General features: G+C 43.6%; 2 protein-coding genes across 6 annotated transcripts; one reads left to right on the top strand and one right to left on the bottom strand.

The window, feature by feature from the left end:
- Positions 1–102: 102 nt before the first annotated feature.
- On the top strand, positions 103–17,663 carry cnot1 (CCR4-NOT transcription complex, subunit 1). Of its 4 annotated transcripts, none has more exons than XM_028958859.1 (49): positions 103–241; positions 1,692–1,980; positions 2,083–2,190; positions 2,346–2,444; positions 2,558–2,626; positions 2,708–2,762; positions 2,877–3,080; positions 3,225–3,393; positions 4,053–4,179; positions 4,294–4,404; positions 4,504–4,674; positions 4,766–4,893; positions 5,007–5,247; positions 5,341–5,460; positions 5,544–5,666; positions 5,753–5,904; positions 5,997–6,147; positions 6,315–6,504; positions 6,714–6,839; positions 7,727–7,851; positions 8,017–8,303; positions 8,388–8,466; positions 8,594–8,824; positions 8,909–9,049; positions 9,135–9,314; positions 9,403–9,519; positions 9,595–9,705; positions 9,788–9,865; positions 9,950–10,127; positions 10,368–10,513; positions 10,634–10,930; positions 11,006–11,146; positions 11,900–12,004; positions 12,103–12,222; positions 12,312–12,506; positions 12,586–12,728; positions 12,803–12,911; positions 12,993–13,162; positions 13,459–13,690; positions 14,451–14,699; positions 14,791–14,954; positions 15,040–15,157; positions 15,239–15,340; positions 15,492–15,665; positions 15,758–15,907; positions 16,067–16,247; positions 16,341–16,473; positions 16,561–16,695; positions 16,788–17,663. In XM_028958859.1, the coding sequence occupies exons 2-49, from the start codon at positions 1,879–1,881 to the stop codon at positions 16,864–16,866; spliced, it is 7,116 nt and encodes a 2,371-aa protein (XP_028814692.1). In that variant the 5' UTR covers positions 103–241; positions 1,692–1,878; the 3' UTR covers positions 16,867–17,663. The 4 variants fall into 4 exon arrangements, with proteins under 4 accessions (XP_028814692.1, XP_028814691.1, XP_028814690.1 ...); XM_028958858.1 differs by having other exon boundaries at positions 8,585–8,824; XM_028958857.1 differs by having other exon boundaries at positions 6,714–6,854.
- A 49-nt stretch (positions 17,664–17,712) lies between these two features.
- setd6 (SET domain containing 6, protein lysine methyltransferase) lies at positions 17,713–20,293 on the bottom strand. 2 transcript variants are annotated; one of them, XM_028958862.1, is made up of 9 exons: positions 20,145–20,293; positions 19,874–19,957; positions 19,653–19,797; positions 19,428–19,569; positions 19,159–19,353; positions 18,919–19,057; positions 18,659–18,839; positions 18,432–18,574; positions 17,713–18,325 (listed from the first exon to the last, which is right to left on the bottom strand). In XM_028958862.1, the coding sequence occupies exons 1-9, from the start codon at positions 20,169–20,171 to the stop codon at positions 17,963–17,965; spliced, it is 1,419 nt and encodes a 472-aa protein (XP_028814695.1). In that variant the 5' UTR covers positions 20,172–20,293; the 3' UTR covers positions 17,713–17,962. The 2 variants fall into 2 exon arrangements, with proteins under 2 accessions (XP_028814695.1, XP_028814697.1); XM_028958864.1 differs by having other exon boundaries at positions 19,653–19,822; positions 20,145–20,172.
- Between the last annotated feature and the right edge of the window lie 207 nt (positions 20,294–20,500).

Below are 20,500 nucleotides of genomic sequence, written 5' to 3'. Positions count from 1 at the left end.
GATAGATGGCGGACGCGGGCGCGCGCACCCCCCTCCCCCCTCCGCTCGGGGTCGAGCTCAAGAAGGGCCGCGCGGGGAGCGCGCGCGCGCGCGCGCCGTGACAGTCGCCATTTTATTTTTGAGAAATCAAACTGAGCTGGGGAAGAAAGCGACCTCTTTTTTTAACATCCCTTTTCTGCCGTGTTAACATTAGAAAAAACACAAGGAAAATGGTCAAAAGCAAATGATTCGCGGGAGCGAGGTAAAGATCTCGTCGGGCGTACATTTGTCGTCTGTGAAGTTCTTAAAGCGCACAGTTTTTATTGTTGTGTTCTGTGGTATTGCTAGGTAGCTAGCTAGCTATCGCTCGGTCGAGGTGCGCTTCAGCTGGCGTTTATTCGTTCTGGAAGTTGTTCAGGGTGGGTTACGGCTGTCCTTTCAGCAGGGTGACCCGTTAAACACATTTTGTGGGCTGACAATTTGTAGTCTTTACTTTATGGTTTGTCTTTACTTCGCAATAACGCCTCCCGTTCGCAGTGACCAACGAAATCCGTAGCAAGCGCATTTACGGTAATGCTTATCTGTGTGTATGTAGCTCTATCGCGCTAAGCTAATGGTAGCCGATGTGAGGCGCTGCTACAAGTTGGCTAATCGGTTAATGTTGGATGAATTAGTGATCTCGTCGGGCATCTTATTAGTAAGATTAATGCGTCTAAAAGGTTAAGTGTAGTCCTTTAACGGGTGAAACTGCTGCGTTTCAGTCATTGCCGATCGTTTTGCCAGTTATTAATGAACATAATTGCTAGCCAATTGGCCGAGCTAATGTCGCACATTTGTTAAACATTACAGTAGACATGGACAGTGGACGTTTTTCCCACACACGTCTCGCCCCGCGCTCGGTTTTTGTCGCAATCGCCTCGAACTGACTCTGCTCGCGGGTAATCCCGACTGCCACATTTTAAGCAGCTTCGTTAGCCGTGGCGAGCGGCGTTTGGCCAGCCACCCGGCTGAAGTTTTACTACTTTCTGCCGACCCGGTAACCGCGGTTTTCGTCCGCGTTGCGCTCTTTTAATCCCGTTTGTTGGACACACGCTTAGCAAAGCGCAGTTGTCGGTGTGATCGACCCGTGCTAGTGTTCCAGATTTATCCGTTTATTCCCAAATGTCAGCCTGCTCTCTGTCGTCAACCAGTTAGCCAACTCGACAGTCAGTCGCGTGTTTGTCGACTTCGACACAACTTTCATGTTCCACAACGCAATTTCTGAGTGTGTGTCTGTGTTTACTTCTCTGTAGCGCCCGCGTATTTGTTATCTTGACTGAAGATTAACCCATTTAGCTTCTAGCTGGCGAACTCTTATCTAACGCGTACGCATCTATGGTGTAGTCGCGAGAAATTGTCGCGCACACGCCATTTCAGGAGGTATAGAGTTACGGATCATTTGGTTTTTATTCGTTTTATACCAACATTGTGAAACGTCTTAAGGCCTTGGGGCCTAGTAAATATGGCTTCCGTGTAAATGTAATACTGTCGAGTTTACTGAGACGTTTGACATTGGAAATTTTCGCCAAAGTTTTTAAAGTAACATGGCCATTTTGTTCTTGGTGGCAGATTTTACTCTCCTACTTTTGTCCTTTATTGTAGAGTATACGTAATTCCTTAAAAGAAGTGCAGTTGGTTTATGAAGTGAATGCAGTGTAATCCTTGTGTTTCAGATGCCACTTTTTCAGTTGAACTGAGGGACCCGACTACATCAAGATCAGACGAGAGGATCAGTACATTTGGAACAACTTATTTTCACACCTGGGGGGGAAGCAGAAGTAACCTATCCCTGAAGTGACTAAAGGGGAATAATGGTGATTTTGCGCCGGGCTCGGCCGCCTGCTTCCGCCCCGACCAGCAATGAATCTTGACTCGCTCTCGCTGGCTTTGTCTCAAATCAGCTACCTGGTGGACAATTTAACTAAGAAAAACTATAGAGCCAGCCAGCAAGAAATACAGCATGTAAGTTTGTTTTTTTTTTTTTTGTTTTTTTTTTTCGTTTTCTGGGTTTCTGTGGTTAGGATCAGTTCCTGGTTATCATTTGCTTCATTTTGTTTTCTGCAGATTGTGAATCGTCACGGCCCTGAGGCAGACAGGCATTTATTACGCTGTCTCTTCTCCCATGTGGATTTCAGTGGCGATGGTAAAAGCAGCGGTAAAGACTTTCATCAGGTAATCTTCATTTTTCATGAAATCAAATACCAGTCCATTTATAAAATGCTTGCAATATTGGGGATACATTTTTTGGCAGCTCTGTCATTTGGCAGTTAATAAAATTGCGTGCATTTATCTGAATTTAATCCTTTTTTTTTTCTCCCCTCTATCAGACACAGTTTCTGATTCAGGAGTGTGTGTCGCTCATCACAAAGCCAAATTTTATTTCCACTCTCTGCTACGCCATTGACAATCCTTTACACTATCAGAAGGTTTGTTGCATTCTCAAAAAGGTGCTTCTGTTAGTCTTGTAAAACTGTCCATGTCCTGAGCAACACATAAGCAAAAAGTTGTAATTATTGTTTTTGCACTCTTTCCCAAATAGAGTTTGAAGCCATCACCCCATTTGTTTACTCAGCTGAGTAAAGTCCTCAAACTAAACAAAGTTCAGGAGGTAAGTCATTAATTTAAGTCAAATACGTTTTCATTAAAAGATGTTGAATATTACTTATGGTTCTATTGTTTGTGATTTCAGGTGATTTTTGGCATTGCTCTTCTAAACTCCTGCAACTCGGACCTCAGAGGCTTTGGTAAGCTGTTCTGTGTCTGTAGTTGTCAATGTTAATGTCCAGATAGAACTTTTTTTCTTCCCCTCTCCCCACACACAAAGTTGAAATGACTGGTTACCATTTCTTATATTGCAGCTGCTCAATTTGTGAAGCAGAAGCTCCCTGATCTCCTTCGCTCATACGTGGACGCAGATCTCGGAGGAAACCAGGAAGGTGGCTTCCAGGATATTGCCATAGAGGTTCTGCATCTGCTCCTTTCCCATCTTCTGTTTGGACAAAAGGGATCCAGCGGAGTTGGACAAGAGCAGATTGACGCGTTCCTCAAAACACTGTGCAGAGGTGCTTGTTTTTGCCTAATAAAATGTTAATTGGTTTAGATAGCTGAAGGTATTCTTATTCTGAGATAGTGGAAGCTACTAGTCAGCGTTTCTGTTTCTAGAATTAGCATGGTCATGTTAACTGGTTCTCTTGTGCCTTTTTCAGATTTCCCGCAGGAGCGCTGTCCTGTGGTGCTCGCACCACTTTTGTACCCTGAAAAACGGGACATTCTCATGGATAGGATCTTACCTGATTCTGGAGAGTTAGCTAAGACCATGATGGAGAGTTCGCTTGCTGACTTTATGCAAGAACTTGGATATGGGTTTTGTGCAAGGTACATTTACATTTACAGCATTTACCAGACGCCCTTATCCAGAGCGACTTACAATCAGTATTTACAGGGACAGTCTCCCTGGAGCAACTTAGGGTTAAGTGTCTTGCTCAGGTAAACAAAGGTTAAGGTAAACATAAACATAAGGTAAACAAAAACATATTTTTTAAAAACTTGTTTTTTTTTTTTCTTGTTTGAATAAGAACCTGCTTGAGCATGAGAGAGGTTTTTGTGTAAAATGGCTCATAGTAAGATTTCTAAGATAAGATGATTCTTTATTAGTCCCACAAGTGGGAAATTTGTCATGGCAGAAAGTGGACAGTAGAAGAGCAGCAGAAGTAAAAACCATAGTATAAAACGGTGCAGTATTAAAATACATTATACAATAATCTGAAATCTATGTATGTTATATGAACGTACCCATCAAATTTATGTACAGAGTGGACATACACATACAGAAGAACCCTGTGGTGTATTGGATGTGTGTGTTAGTCTGTGTTGTCTATGCATGTGTGGTCAGCTGCAGGGACTTTGTTGTAGAGTATGAAAGCTGATGGAACGAAAGACCTTCTGAATCTGTACTTCCCACATTGTGGATGCAGGGGTTTCCCCACTGAATCTATGTGCACAAACATCTTATAGTTTTTATTCTTTATCCTCAGTCTTGATGAGTGCCGGAACATAATCCTGCAGTATGGGGTACGTGAAGTCACAGCTAGCCAGGTGGCCAGGGTGCTGGGGATGATGGCACGCACCCACTCAGGCCTGTCTGATGGAATCCCATTACAGGTGAGGGAGGGAGTACAACGGGCAGAATCATTTTATACAAACCCAGAAAGAAACTTGTATGTGGTGTTTTTATATAGGCATGGATATTTTCATGTAGATGTGTTTTTGGTTCAGTCCATAACAGCTCCAGGAAGTGGGATCTGGAGCGATGGGAAGGACAAAAGTGATGGAACTCAGGCTCACACATGGAATGTTGAAGTTCTGATTGATGTTGTTAAAGAAGTTGTAAGTGATTCTTTGCATGAATGTCTTCTTTTTGCCTTTTGTTGTCCCATATTTCAGATGAACACATTATTCATAGTTGCTTATGTTTTGATTTTATAGAACCCAAATCTGAATTTCAAAGAGGTGACTTATGAGCTGGATCACCCTGGCTTTATGATCCGGGACAGCAAGGGACTTCAGATGGTGGTGTATGGGATTCAGAGGGGTCTGGGCATGGAGGGTTTCCCTGTAGACCTCATCTACAGATCTTGGAAGCATGCAGAAGGGCAGGTGATTACTCTTACCGGACCATAGTTCTATGCAGAGATACTACTTTTCGGTCTTGTCAGAATCATTAATAAGCCTCACTTTTGTTTTTCAGCTGTCGTTCATTCAGCACTCCTTAATGAATCCAGAAATCTTCTGTTTTGCTGATTTCCCGTGTCACACAGTGGCCATTGATATCCTTAAAGCTCCCCCTGAGGATGATAATCGTGAGATAGCCACATGGTGTGTATGATTACAATAGCAGTCCAGCCTAAAATCAAGAGAAGCTTTTTCTGATGCACTTGTTAGGACAAAATCACTTTTGTGATTGTTTGTCTTGTTCCCTGATCATACAGGAAGAGTCTGGACTTGGTAGAGAGTTTGTTGCGGCTGTCAGAAGTGGGTCAGTATGACCAGGTGAAGCAGCTTTTCAGCTTTCCCATCAAGCATTGCCCAGACATGCTAGTGCTGGCCCTGCTCCAGATCACCACATCCTGGCACACCCTGCGGCACGAGCTCATCTCCACTCTCATGCCCATCTTCCTGGGCAACCACCCCAACTCGGCCATCATTTTGCACTATGCCTGGCATGGACAGGTATGCCAGCTAATGTGTTGCTGAGTTGTTTTGCTTTAATAGGGTTTTATGTAATAGAAGACTGGTGCCAACAAATAGTTTTGTCTCTTTCAGGGCCAGTCTCCCTCCATCCGTCAGTTGATCATGCACTCAATGGCAGAGTGGTACATGAGAGGGGAGCAGTACGACCAGGCCAAGCTCTCACGCATCCTGGATGTTGCTCAGGACTTGAAGGTACTTCTGATGTTACTTGTCATGTTCTTGAACAGAATTGAAACCATGTCTATTCCGAAACTGAAATAATTTCCCCCCTCTAGTCATTATCAATGCTGCTAAATGGTACTCCATTTGCCTTCGTAATTGACCTTGCTGCACTTGCCTCTCGCCGTGAATACCTCAAGCTTGACAAATGGCTGACTGACAAAATCAGAGAGCATGGGGTTAGTGTGATTAGATAATATTTTGGAATTTGTCCTTTTCATTGACCGTTAATATAATGACTTGTTATTTTTTGTTTGGGCTGTAGGAGGCCTTCATCCAGGCATGTGTAACTTTTCTTAAGAGACGCTGCCCCTCAATCATGGGTAGTATTGCTCCAGAGAAGGATCAGCCTAAAAGTGCTCAGCTTCCACCTGAAACACTGGCAACAATGCTGGCCTGCCTGCAGTCATGTGCTGGGTGAGTCTCTGCCACTAACCACACTTAGTTACGCACCACTCATTTGATTTTGCATGGTAATTGTTTATTTTATCATTTTTCTTCCTCGACAGGAGTGTTTCTCAAGAGGTCTCTGAGACAATCTTGACAATGGCAGCTAACTGTGGTAATGCGCTGAACAAACCCCGCCAGCCACCTCCTGGGGTCATGCCTAAAGGACGTGCTCCAAGTACCAGCAGCCTAGATGCCATATCACCAGTGCAGGTGGAATATTTTCTTGATTTGTATTTTTTGCTTTTATGATGTTTTATACACACAGGGTGAGAATTTCATTGTCTTTGTTCACGTAATGTACAAAAAATATGTATATAATTTTTTTTCTATTTTGAAAGTTTGCTCACTTGTTCTCTTTTCCTCTCTACTCATTGTAGATGGACATGATGAGCTCCTTGAACCTTGGGACGTCTGCCACCTCCCACACACAGAGCATACAAGGCTTTCCTAATCCACTGGGACCTGCTTTCAGCAACCCACAGTCTCCAGCCAAAGCCTTCCCCCCTCTGCTGAACCAGAACACCAGTGCATCTTTTGGAACCAGTCCCTTGTCAGCACAGATTTCTGGTATGTTTAATTTTGACACGTGCAGGGCTAGAAGGCCCATGAAGATGTGGAATCCAGGATGATTGTTCTGGAGTACTGTGGTAGCTCAATCTAATGTCAAGAATTCTGTGCAGCCTAGATAGGGTACAGAAGAATACATCGGTTTTATTTTGTTCATTTAATTGTGACTCACTAAATTTAGGTTGGTTGGGTGTGTTGTTCTTGTACAGGTACGTTGGGCACTAGCAGCTTGACTGGAATTGGAACTGGTCTGGGAATGCCTGCAGTCAGCAGTGATCCATTTGGGACTAGGAAGATGAGCACACCTGGTCTGAACGCACAGACTTTTCAGCAGAGTAAGATGCAGTCCTGTAAGTGGTAGTAGTGGGACTGATCTGAGTGCCAGGCACCTCAGCTGTATTTCCTCTTAGTACCAACCCCTTTTTTGGTTGCTTTTGGTAGCAGCACATAATACTGCATGGTTCCATCAGGTCTGTGCGTGAGGGCGCAGCTCTCATGTGCGTTTTTAGTAGAGTATATAAACAGATTGTTAAATTGGGAGAAGAGGAAATACAGGTCAGTCTTCTACTCCTTATGTCATAAAAGTGTGTGTAGCTACCAGTTAACATGTTTAGTAATCTATCCAGTGGCATGACCTTTTACTGTTTTAAAATTTTTATATTTTTTTAGACCCTAATGTGGGAAATTTGCATTGTCATAGCAGAAAATGGACAGTAGAAGAGTGTCAGAAATAAATAGCTATACCAACAATACATTATGAAAAAACTAAATATGAATGAGTGCATTAGAAAATATATATGTAAACTTAAAAAAATATGTAACTATATGTGTGTGTGTATAGATTTTTTTTTAACTATATATATATATATATACACACACACACACACACACACACACATATATACATATATATATATGTGTGTGTTTAGAGTGGATGTACACATTGCACATAAGAAAAGATAAACTTTTCTAAACCCTTGCTAAAATATCTAATGATTTGCTTTAGGAAATAAGTAGACTTATCTGTGTACTTGAACATTTTCCTTTACAACAGCATATTTGATCTTATGAGGTATTATGATCTTATGTGTTTATACTTAGGTTGCACCCCAGATTATTATTACTGTTATTATGCCTTAATAAATGCTTATCTTACAAGCAGTCTGTATTTGCCAGTATCTGCTATAAATACCAATGTGACCTAATCTCTTGCTCTTTTCAGCTGACCTGTCACAGGTGTGGCCTGAGGCAAACCAGCACTTTAGTAAGGAGATTGATGATGAGGCCAACAGCTACTTCCAGCGCATCTATAATCACCCCCCACATCCTACCATGTCTGTGGATGAGGTTGGTGATTTAATTTGCAGATTTATTATTATTATTTTTTAGGTTTACAGTGTGTAAATGTGTAACAAAGTGATTGTATGCTAGTTGATCATTGTGGAAAGTGTCAATTGTTTTAAAGCAATTGCTTGCCATTTGCTTATCACAGTGCCATATGATTGACTACAGGTGCTGGAGATGCTGCAGAGGTTTAAGGATTCCAACATAAAGCGAGAGCGCGAGGTGTTCAACTGCATGCTGCGGAACCTGTTTGAGGAGTACCGCTTCTTTCCTCAGTACCCTGACAAAGAACTTCACATCACAGCATGTCTGTTTGGGGGCATCATTGAGAAGGGTCTAGTCACATACATGGCTCTAGGTCTGGCCCTACGATATGTCCTTGAGGCCTTAAGGAAACCCTATGGATCTAAAATGTATTATTTTGGGATCGCTGCACTAGATAGATTTAAGAACAGGTTGGTGTGTTTCTTATACAGAACATTTAAAATGTTTATTATTTGAAATGTCTGTTTTTAATTAATGTTTTACTTTTTCTCTAGATTGAAGGATTATCCACAGTATTGTCAGCACCTAGCTTCCATAAACCACTTCCTTCAGTTCCCTCACCATTTACAAGAGGTATACAGGTTTCTTGTATTCCACCTTTTAGATTGTGTTTGCATCTGTACACGGGTTCCTAAATAAATGAATACTTGGCAGAGATAAATAAATCTCGCTCTGGATGTTTTCTGTGTTGTGCGTACAGTATATTGAGTATGGACAGCAGTCACGAGACCCTCCGGTGAAGATGCAGGGATCCATCACCACCCCAGGCAGTCTGGCGTTGGCACAGGCTCAGGCCCAGTCCCAGCCCCCCAAAGCTCCTCAGCCTGGACAAGCCAGCACACTTGTCACAACTGCTACTACCCCCACGACTGCTGCCAAAGCCACTACCATCGCTCGGCCCACAGTGGTCAACTTCAAGAAGGATGTACCAGTGAGTGCAAGTTGTTGGGCTTACAATGGTTTTTAGTTTTTATTTTTTTGCCTGTATTTATAATCCATTTTGCTTCTTTCTTAGCCCTCTATAAACACAACCAACATTGATACTCTGCTGGTGGCAACTGACCAAACTGAGAGGATTGTGGAACCACCTGAGAATGTGCAAGAAAAGATTGCCTTCATCTTTAATAATCTGTCTCAGTCAAACATGTCACAGAAGGTTTGTCTCATTCTCAGTGCTCATATGGCAAGTGCATTTGGCAAAGCACTTGGTAATATTTTGTGTTCCTGAACCTTTTTTACAGGTTGAGGAACTGAAGGAGACTGTGAAAGAGGAGTTCATGCCTTGGGTCTCCCAGTACCTGGTCATGAAACGTGTCAGCATTGAGCCAAACTTCCACAGCCTATACTCTAACTTCCTGGACACACTGAAGAACCCTGAGTTTGTTAAAATGGTCCTCAATGAGACATACAGGAACATTAAGGTTTGTGAACTGCACTTTAAATAATAGCTTTGACCTTTTTTTCTTCCCCTTACTGCTTCTTACTTTTTTTCTGTTTCATATGTTACAGGTCCTCCTTACCTCTGACAAGGCAGCTGCTAACTTTTCTGATCGTTCATTATTGAAGAATTTAGGCCATTGGCTTGGGATGATTACACTGGCAAAAAACAAACCTATCCTGTACACGGTAAGTCAATCATTCTTTTTTGTGTGTGTGAATTGCTTACAGGGTCTGTGAGCTGAGATTGTTGTCTTTGTGCAGGATCTGGAGCTAAAATTTCTCTTGTTGGAGGCCTATGTGAAAGGCCAGCAGGAACTGCTGTATGTTGTCCCGTTTGTAGCCAAAGTGTTGGAATCCAGCCTGCGCAGCGTGGTAATGCCCCATCTTCCCCTAAAGGAGTGAACATTTGTTTTATGTGGGTGTTATTTTTGTTGACTTATTCTTTTTCTGACAGGTTTTCAGGCCCCTGAACCCTTGGACAATGGCCATCATGAATGTACTGGCAGAGCTGCACCAGGAGCATGATTTAAAGGTTTGAGTCGACTCTTAAAAAGTTTTCCCAAGAACTGATTTAATATTAAGGCAGATGTATCTTAAAGAGATTTTTTTTTTCTAGCTTAACCTAAAGTTTGAGATTGAGGTGTTGTGCAAGAACCTGTCATTGGACATCAATGACCTGAAGCCAGGCAACCTGCTGAAAGACAAAGAAAAGCTGAAGAATCTGGAAGAACAGCTATCTGCACCAAAGAAAGAAGCTAAGCCACCCGAAGAAATGCTGCCTATAGTTACCCCAGGTATATAGTAAACATTTGTGTACTAATTCAGATGCTTGTAGGTTTGAGGCGTTTGTATATATTTATATATTATAAGACAACTTGCCTAACAACATGGTCAAATTTTTGATTCTGAGTTTCTAATATTGTTTAATAGAAATATTAATAGAACATCTATAATCTTTTACATACACCATATAAAAACATATTTGAACAATGACTGATCATGGATTTTTTTTTTTTTTCCCTCCCCATCAACAGTCTTTTCATCTGCAGCTGCTCCCTCCGCTCCTGCTACAACCACCACCTGCACAGCCACTGGCCCGCCTACACCTCAGTTCAGTTACCACGACATCAATGTCTATGCCCTGGCAGGCCTGGCTCCCCACATCAACATTAACATGACTGTAAGTAGGTGGTGTGAGCAAAATGCCCATGAGAGCAGTTTCAGACCGCATTAAGTATATCTTGAGTTTCCTGGCTAGCACAGTTGCACGAAGTCTGAAAGTGATGTTCATCTGTTTCAGGTCCCTCTGCTGCAGACCCACCCACAGCTGAAGCAATGTGTCCGTCAGGCCATTGAGCGTGCGGTGCAAGAACTGGTGCACCCTGTTGTGGACCGCTCAATCAAGATCGCCATGACTACTTGTGAGCAGATAGTGAGGAAGGATTTTGCACTGGACTCTGAAGAGTCGCGTATGCGGGTGGCTGCCCATCACATGATGCGCAACTTGACAGCTGGCATGGCTATGATTACCTGCAGAGAGCCTCTGCTCATGAGCATTGCTTCCAACCTTAAAAACAGCTTTGCTTCAGTTCTCCGGGTATGTTCTTTCACCATTCAATTCAACTTGGTGAATACCTTTCTGGGTTTTAATATAGTTATGTCGTCTTTGTAGGCTCCCACCCCACAGCAGCGTGAGATGATTGAGGAAGCAGCTGCACGTATTGCTCAGGATAACTGTGAACTGGCCTGCTGCTTTATCCAAAAGACAGCAGTGGAAAAAGCTGGCCCAGAGATGGATAAAAGATTGGCTACAGTGAGTGCTGCTATGCTCTCATAATTCACCCTTTCACATTGCGTCCAGAGTTTTTGTTGCAGCAATTAAATCAACCCCTATGACCCTTGCGGTTATGTCTTGTCACACAGAAGTCATCCAATCATTAAATGTAATGTTCACATTTAATGTAAGTGCTCTTTGCAGTCATGCATGGTCCTTATGGCATAATGGACACCAAATGAGTGAGAGAAGATCTAAATTGACAGGCTGTCAGATATTGTGTGAATTGCACTCCTTGCTGCCATGCTTACTTGCGTGAGTGGAAATGAACAGACATGTAGTGTATTAAAAACTTACAATTCTAAAACCCTGACTGGATGCAATTTCCAGGTCTCAAAAAGAGGACACGTTGGGGAAAAAGGGGACGCCTGGTCACCGAAAATGGGAAAATGCCCATTATTGATAAAAGTGACGGCAGCGTTGTCATGTATGGGAAATACTGCCACCAGCAGCAATATGCTGTTGTTTTTTCAAAAATACGCAATAGAATTGAAAATATGCTTTAAATTGCTGTTTTTCATGGGATTTGACGATCACAGAATCACAAACTTGAGGGACTGCCTAATGACAGTGCAGTTTTAGTCTCTATGGAACAATTTGCCTTTTGGTTTAAAATATTGCAATATGCTGTTGACATTTGGGAATTTCGGACAAAAACAGTTTCCAAAAAATGCTTAGGACGCTTACCATGAATGATCTCTTGCTTACGTAAATTTGTCTTTCTTTTCTTAGGAGTTTGAGCTGAGGAAGCATGCCCGTCAGGAGGGCAGACGTTACTGTGATCCAGTAGTCCTCACTTATCAAGCAGAGCGCATGCCAGAGCAGATCCGCCTGAAGGTGACGCACCATTGCTTTTTATGTTATGTTGTTGACAACTTTTGTCATTCTTTCCTGCCTGTCTTGAGACCACGTGGATGATTCCTGCTTTACCTCAGGTTGGTGGTGTAGACCCTAAACAGCTGGCTGTTTATGAAGAGTTTGCCCGTAACGTTCCCGGATTCTTGCCCAGCAACGATTTGTCTCAGCCTACCGGGTTCCTTGCCCAGCCAATGAAGGTAGCGAGTGCCACCTTTCTAGAGTAACTACACTGGTTTACTTGCTACAAATGAAGTTGCTTAAGTGCTTGAATCTTTTTGTGTTGCAGCAGCAGGCCTGGGCAACAGATGACGTGGCTCAGATCTATGATAAATGCATTGCTGACCTTGAACAGCACCTGCATGCCATACCACCAGCTCTGGCCATGAACCCTCAGACTCAGACACTGCGCAGCCTCTTGGAATCTGTGGTGATGGCTCGTAACTCCCGTGACGGAATGGCTGCCCTCAATCTGCTTCAGAAGGTCAGTCTTCAGTACAACACTGACCTGTTTTAGTAGCTGTTGAGGTGAAGTCATTGTCTAAATTGTCTGTGGTTTCCAGGCTGTGGAAGGCCTGCTGGATGCCACCAGTGGTGCTGATGCAGACCTGCTCCTGCGCTACAGAGAGTGTCATCTGCTGGTGCTCAAAGCCCTTCAGGATGGCAGAGCATATGGACCTCAGTGGTGCAACAAACAGATTACCAGGTTTCTTTCCCCCCCAGACTAACCCCCAGCAGTGAATGATTTTCTTTGTAATCCTCCTTTGTTGCTTCCAACAGATACCTGATTGAATGCCGTGATGAATACAAGTACAATGTGGAAGCTGTTGAGCTGCTTATCAGGAATCACTTGGTGAACATGCAGCAGTATGATGTGCACTTGGCCCAGGTAAGTGCTTCCTATGGCAGCCTCCTGTGTCAGTGTTTTGCAGCGGGAATAAACTGGTTTTGTATTAATTTCTCTGTCTAGTCAATGGAGAATGGGCTGCACTACATGGCCGTGGCTTTTGCCATGCAGCTGGTGAAGCTGCTTCTGGTGGATGAACGCAGCGTGAGTCACATTACTGAGGCAGACCTATTCCACACCATTGAGATCCTGATGAGGACCAGTGCCCATGCCAGGGCCAATGCCCCAGAGGGGTAAGCAGACATATTAGTTTGTTCTCTGAGGCAAGACATATCCCCATGCACATCCCTTTCTCTCTTGCTCTTTTAAATATCCTTTATTGCTGTTGCTCTAAATTGATATTTCAGTTCAGTCACATAGTCTCAAATTTATTGCGGATACACTATTGCACTACTGTGTTGTCCTACGTTGTAAGTTTTGCTTGTGTACTTCATGCTCTTTTAAAGAAAGTGAAGTAATTGTGTCAGTGTACTCTGTAAAGATGCAGATCTTTATTCTAACCTGGATTGTTGTCTTGCATTTCTTGTAGCCTTCCTCAGCTGATGGACGTGGTCCGTTCCAACTACGAGGCCATGATTGACCGTGCTCATGGTGGACCCAACTTTATGATGCATTCTGGAATATCACAGGCATCAGAGTACGATGATCCTCCAGGATTGAGAGAGAAAGCGGAGTACCTGCTGAGGGAATGGGTCAACCTTTACCACTCTGCAGCTGCGGGCCGGGACAGCACCAAGGCTTTCTCTGCTTTTGTAGGCCAGGTAATGGCTTGTACACATTTTCAAGGCTGCTCCAGTCACGGTCTTAGGCACCAGTAAAATGAAAGGTGGTTTTCTAAGATTTAACAATTAAATAGTATTTGTTGCAGAATATAACTAGCACTTTAAAAAAGCACCTACTCTGTGGTGGTTATGGACCTTTAGATGAAAACAGCCCCCCCTTAAGAAATTAGACAACACTCTAATTTCTCCTAGATTATGGCCATTAACAACATGTGTTTGGTTTTTATAGGCCAGGCTTTTATGGTCATTAAAACCTGGAAAAGTAATCAAATTTCAAAAGCAAATTTTCCTGGTGTTGAAAAGTTTTGGAATGCAAAACCATTGAAATCTGACACATGAATGTATAACAAAGTACACAATTCCCGTAAGAAGGGCCGTTTACAATTAAAACATTTAAAACTAGCACAGATAGTATCTTTGCAGCCTTTTGTCTTTAAGAGTAATTAAAAAGTCAAATTCTTTTTTATAAATGTATAAGAACATTTATACAATTGCAGTCCTGTGTCTTCAGTCTTGTTCTATAATGTAAAAAAATGCAACTCATAAATGAGTAGGTGTGTCTAAACTTTTGAATTTTATCCTGGTACTCTTTGAGATCCAATCCAGTGTTTTTCTGTCCATGTACATTTGCTTATAGGACAACAAACATGTTTACAGAGGTGTGAGAGCATAACCTTCCATTCTTGCAGATCTGTAGGCAACAGTTAAATCAAGTCATTGCTTTGTATTTTTCCACCAGATGCACCAGCAGGGCATTCTGAAGACTGATGACCTGATCACCCGTTTCTTCCGCCTGTGCACCGAGATGTGTGTAGAGATCAGCTACCGGGCACAGGCTGAACAGCAGCACAACCCTGCAGCCAGTGCTGCCATCATCCGTGCCAAGTGCTACCACAACCTGGACGCCTTTGTGCGCCTTATTGCTTTGTTAGTCAAGCACTCTGGGGAGGCCACTAACACGGTCACCAAGATCAACCTGCTTAACAAGGTGACAATTCTAGAGTGTGGGTCTTTTTCTGGGGTCGATTATTGTGTTAGTGAAATGATATTTATGTTTGGGTTTTTTTGCCACTGTACAGGTGCTTGGTATTGTTGTTGGAGTCTTGATCCAGGACCATGATGTGAGACAGACAGAGTTCCAGCAGTTGCCTTATCACCGCATCTTCATCATGCTGCTTCTGGAGCTTAATGCCCCTGAACATGTGCTGGAGACCATCAACTTCCAGACCCTCACTGCCTTCTGGTGAGCACCAATTCTAAGTCTGCTAATTCAGTCTTGTAGTATCTGATTGCCTTGGTAGTCATTTTGCTCTTGTTTTGTGTCTCAGCAACACCTTCCACATCCTGAGACCGACAAAAGCACCTGGGTTTGTCTATGCCTGGTTGGAACTCATCTCCCACCGGATTTTCATTGCCAGAATGCTTGCACACACCCCACAACAGAAGGTAGGTCTATCTACAGGTAAAAAACGTCAGACTTAAAATTCAGACCTTGATTTTTCTCAATTTGGCATTCTGCTTCTGCAGGGTTGGCCCATGTATGCCCAGCTGCTTATTGACTTGTTCAAGTACCTGGCACCTTTCTTGAGGAATGTTGAGCTCACCAAACCTATGCAAATTCTCTACAAGGTAGGCTTTAGAGCAATGTTCTTTTTTTTTTACTAGTTATGGAAAGCCATATTTGTGTGTGTGTGTGTGTGTGTGTGTGTGTGTGTGTGTGTGTGTGTGTGTGTGTGTGTGTGTGTGTGAGATTCACGCTTCATCTTTTCTCTTCTCTCAGGGCACTCTGCGTGTGCTTCTGGTCCTTCTCCATGACTTCCCGGAGTTCCTGTGTGATTATCACTATGGCTTCTGTGACGTCATCCCGCCCAACTGCATCCAGCTGAGGAACCTGATCCTGAGTGCCTTCCCCCGTAACATGAGGCTTCCAGACCCATTCACTCCAAACCTGAAGGTACAATCAGTTGTACACTTCCAACACGTTCCAAATTTACTCTCAATTCTTATATCTTGCATTTTAATGGTCCTTCTCTTCCCCCTCGGTAGGTGGACATGCTGAGTGAAATTAACATTGCTCCACGCATCCTCACCAACTTCACTGGAGTGATGCCGTCCCAGTTTAAGAAGGACCTGGATTCATACCTGAAGACTCGCTCACCTGTCACCTTTTTGTCAGAGCTGCGCAGCAATCTGCAGGTGCGTAGTAGTGGTTTTGTTTAGGAATATTTACAAAAACAATGCAAATCAAGATTGCTGTAAATATTTGCTCATCCCAAGCTTCATTTTATTGCCCCATGTCAAAAACCGTATGCCTCAGTTGACTGATCTGAAATCACTTTTCTTTGTACTTTTCAGGTGTCCAACGAGCCTGGCAATCGCTACAACATCCAGCTGATCAATGCCCTGGTGCTTTATGTTGGTACTCAGGCCATTGCTCACATCCATAACAAGGGCAGCACACCCTCGATGAGCACGATCACTCACTCAGCTCATATGGACATCTTCCAGAACCTAGCTGTGGACTTGGACACTGAGGGTAGGTGAAAATGTCACATTCTAAATGACTGCAAATCTGTTTTTTCCCCCCAAAAAATTAGTTTTATTTATTTATTTTTATATTTTCCTTCAGGCCGCTATCTGTTCCTGAATGCGATAGCCAATCAGCTGCGTTACCCCAACAGCCATACACACTACTTCAGCTGCACCATGCTCTACCTGTTTGCTGAGGCCAACACTGAGGCTATTCAGGAGCAGATCACAAGGTAAGGCGCTGATCTGTCCGCTTTGTGCAATCTGTGCGTATTGTCTGAACTTCCTGTTAGTCTTAACTCACTAAACCCGGTTTACAGGGTCTTGCTGGAGAGGCTCATTGTGAACAGGCCACACCCTTGGGGTTTGCTCATCACTTTTATTGAGCTCATCAAGAACCCTGCCTTCAAATTCTGGAGCCATGATTTTGTGCACTGTGCACCAGAGATTGAAAAGTAAGTCTTCAACTCGGACATACTGCACTCGCATTGCTATTATATTTGGCATAACTGATTCTGACCGGTACTTTCATGCTTTCTGTCTGCAGGCTGTTCCAGTCTGTGGCTCAGTGCTGCATGGGGCAGAAGCAGGCACAGCAGGTGATGGAGGGCACCGGTGCCAGCTAAGCACCACGACTGACGCCTGTGTTCAGAAGGAACTACCCCAACTCACTCCACCCTGCACACTCACCATTACTGTCAGCACTGGATTAACTGGGACTCTCTTTTTGGATTTTGAAGAGTTTATTTTGACTCTGGTATATTGAAAGTTTTTGTTTTAATCCCCCCCCATTTTTGACATACAGTTATTCAATTTTGAAGCTTCATTGTAAATATTAAAAGGGACTCTTAAGAGAAGTTTTTGCATAAGCTCAAGGTGTCCAATATGCTTAATTTTTCATGGCAACGCACATCTGCATGCACACAGACATGTTGGGCTGTCCCCTCCCCTTGGCCACGGGATTTTTCTTTCTTTCTTTCTTTCTTTTTTTTTTTTAAGCTTTATGGTAGTGAAAAAGGAGCTGCCCATTTTGGGGGTGGGGCAGTAAGTTTGGTTTATGTATAATGGGGAAAGCAGGCAGTGTAGAGTTCTCCAGATAGGGCCGGACGGGTGTGTTTTCAGAGCGCAGTGGTGCAATGGGGTAAAGGTAGCATCATTTTAAACTGGGAGCCCCGGTTACTCCCTGGCACTTGTACAATTGTGGAATATTCAATTTGGTGACTTAGTCTTGCATTTGTACAAAGATCCAAATTGCTGAACATAAGGAGGACCAATACAGCCCATTTTGTAAGGATTTTGAATGTTTTGTAAATGTATTGGTCCGTGTGTTGTATTTTGTAGTACTTTATAGTTGCCTTTAGTTGCTACTTATTTCCTGTATGTATGCATTCTGTAGTTATTGCATTAAACACTTGAACTGCAAGCTGTGTACTTCTGATTTTACTCAATTCAGGCTAAATTTTTTACACAAGTTGTTTTAAACAAGTGTTTACCTTTTAATCCCTTTCACTGAATCTCAAAGGCATTTATCAATCATTCTTCTGCACAAGAAGACAAGGCCTCAGACGTTCTATTAATATGATGCACTGTCATCAATTGAGAAGAATCTCTTCTAAAGTTTAAATCTTTACACCACATTTCATAATACAGATCCTGTGATCAAATCCCCACAGAAATAGCAGCACTCTATTAAACTGGAAAATACCACATTGTATAGTCTGCTTAAGATTGGTCCGAGAGGGACTGTGTGGTTGCTCCTGTAGGCTGCGTCAGATGCCAGATCTTCTGCAGGATGCACTTCTGTCCATGCCTCACATGGAGGGCTCTCCTCGCCCTGCTGCTCAGATTAGCCAGAGCAGTTTCATCCCCCAGAAGCTTCCGGTCAGTCTGTATATCCTCTCCATAAGAGTCCAGCGTGAAGCCCACTGAAACATGCAGAATCTGCTTCCACCTGCAGTCTAGTGCTGGGAGACCCTCAATAGAGAGGGACCGGGTTATTTTTTCCTCCTCATTCTCATCTTCAGCTTCCTCCCAGCCTTCATTTTCCTTGAACTCCACGAACAACTCCGGCTGCATGCAGAGAATCTGAAGCAATATATAACCAAATAAAAGGCGTGTTTAACCACATCAGATAAATAAGTTGCACTAGGTTCAGAGCTACGAAAACCTGTGGTGAATCGGTTTTGTTTACCTTAAGTGTTGTGTAGAGCTCAGTGTCTGTAAGACACCCGGTTTTGCCAAAGATGAAAGTGCCCTTTTCACCAACCATGTCCATTTCACACAGCAGCTTCCACTTCTCCACCAAGAGTCCCTGTCCTGGTTCATCCAGCAACACTGTGTGAAGGCCCAAAGACAGACTTAGCCAGACTCTACCCTGTTTCTGGCCAGACATCTACATCCACAGGAAGTGACGCTCACGCTGCTCGGCCGCTTTATATATGCTGGACGTCTGAACGTCCGCCGTGTCATTGCTGTTGGTCTGATGTGGTTCTACAAAGCCGTACATGTGCAGGAGCTGCCAGTTGGCCATCTGGCCATAGGTGTTGAACACCTCTTCCCCCGCCCTGACGTCACGAACCGCCACCATTCTCAGAGAGTCCTGAAGACACCAGAAATGTGTTGAGGTTAAGCTTCGTTCAGAGTTCCGTTTTCTTTTCTCTAGCTTCAGTGACACTAACTGGCATGTACTCCAAGTTGGCATTGTGATTAGACACGTGGTTTAGCATGTCTGCCATTGGAACCATCATCGGAGGGTTGGGCACCTTATCTTCTTCATCATCATCATCATCATCATCATCATCAAGAGGCTCCTGAAAACTGAAAATGAAAACTACATTTAGAAGTTAAGCTTGGTTCTGGAATAGGTTCTGATTCGCCCAGGAACTTGGAGGGGTCAAAGGGCATCTTGAAAGTCTGACCTGTAAGCCATTATAAAGGCCACCAGGCTTTTGTAAAGGTCAAGTGTGTGCTGCTCTGGGTCCCACAGGTCTGGATGTAAGCGCATGAATGGCAACACGACATCTCTGTACTCCGTCTGGAGGTTCGCGAGGTCCGTCTCCACCGCTTCTGGGATTCCTGTCCCCTTTAAGAGGCTCTCCCTCTCTTCCCTCGACCTGATCAGACCCATCACAGATCAGTCAAAAGCTGCCGCTATCGAGTGAAGAGAGAGACTGGATCGGAACCTTACCAGAACATGGGATGGTCCAGGGCTTTGAAATCAGGCCAGAGCGACAGGTATGGCCTCCAGTGGGAGTGGGGACGCGTGTACTCGTACATCAGAGCCAAGAGGAGGGAGACCCAGCCAGACGCATTCTCCAGAGACGTCTTACCTGAAAAGGAGACAAACATCAATGATCTGAACTCAGTTCCTGGTGTGATTATGGAGATGATTTCCTATTCACGCTGAGCGTACCCTGTTCAAGTACAGATTTGACCTTGCTGGTATCTTGGCTGAGCAGAACATCTCTGGGTATGGTGAAGAGCACCTCGCCTTCTCCTATATCTTCCTTGGCCAGCATGCCATACTCTGCCACGGTGTCGCGTCGGCTGACATAAACCTGCGGGTCGAGGTGGCGACGCGAACTTTAACGCAATGATGGATCTCCTGGACCAGCGACCACCGAACGACCTTACCTTGGGACTGAGGGTCAATCCGACGCGCTCGCACCAGGATAAAAAGTTTGCCAACGGGGCATCGCTCCCGCAAACTTCACCAAGCTGTTGGGACACAAATCCGCAGCCAGTGAATTATACATCACGGCATGAAACGGCACTTCAGATGTTCAGAAATATTTTTTAATAGAAGGAGCTATTGTAAAACAAAATGCACATATTATTATTATTATTAACATTACGAATAAGCACAAACTAAAATATCAAAATTAATTCACGATCGGTCTCGAACCTTCGGTCTTTTTGGATCCGTTGCCATTCCTTTGAAGGAACAGCTCTGTCGCGGTGAAGTGAAACGTTTTATTTAGTTTGAAAATTAGATTTAAACCTACAGAACACCAGCTCCCTTCGCACATTTAGGCGCGACTTCCACGTGGTTTGTTGCTGTCGCGCTTTGTGACGTCATCTCCCCCCCCCCCCCCCCCCCCCCCCAGACCGTACAGCAGTGTCTTTAAAATTCTTGAATGAATTTTTCATATTACATTGTTTCTTTCTAGTATAGTATAGTATTGAATACGTTTGTTTTGTTTTAGATTTGTAATTACTTGGTTTTTAAATTAAATATTTTTATACAGTGTCTTGTGTGTA

The sequence above is a fragment of the Denticeps clupeoides genome, chromosome 17 (assembly GCF_900700375.1).
Source record: "Denticeps clupeoides chromosome 17, fDenClu1.1, whole genome shotgun sequence".
NCBI classification, from domain to species: domain Eukaryota; kingdom Metazoa; phylum Chordata; class Actinopteri; order Clupeiformes; family Denticipitidae; genus Denticeps; species Denticeps clupeoides.
This window is presented reverse-complemented; position numbering and strand designations above follow the sequence as displayed.

Coding starts and splice junctions, on each gene's coding strand:
- cnot1 (XM_028958856.1), top strand. CDS start 1,879: ATGAATCTTGACTCGCTCTCGCTGGCTTTGTCTCAAATCAGCTACCTG. Junction 1,981..2,082: donor GCCAGCAAGAAATACAGCAT/GTAAGTTTGTTT, acceptor TGTTTTCTGCAG/ATTGTGAATCGTCACGGCCC. Junction 4,405..4,503: donor TTGATGTTGTTAAAGAAGTT/GTAAGTGATTCT, acceptor TTGATTTTATAG/AACCCAAATCTGAATTTCAA.
- setd6 (XM_028958862.1), bottom strand. CDS start 20,171: ATGGCAACGGATCCAAAAAGACCGAAG. Junction 18,840..18,918: donor CCAACTTGGAGTACATGCCA/GTTAGTGTCACT, acceptor TGGTGTCTTCAG/GACTCTCTGAGAATGGTGGC. Junction 18,575..18,658: donor ATATAAAGCGGCCGAGCAGC/GTGAGCGTCACT, acceptor GCCTTCACACAG/TGTTGCTGGATGAACCAGGA.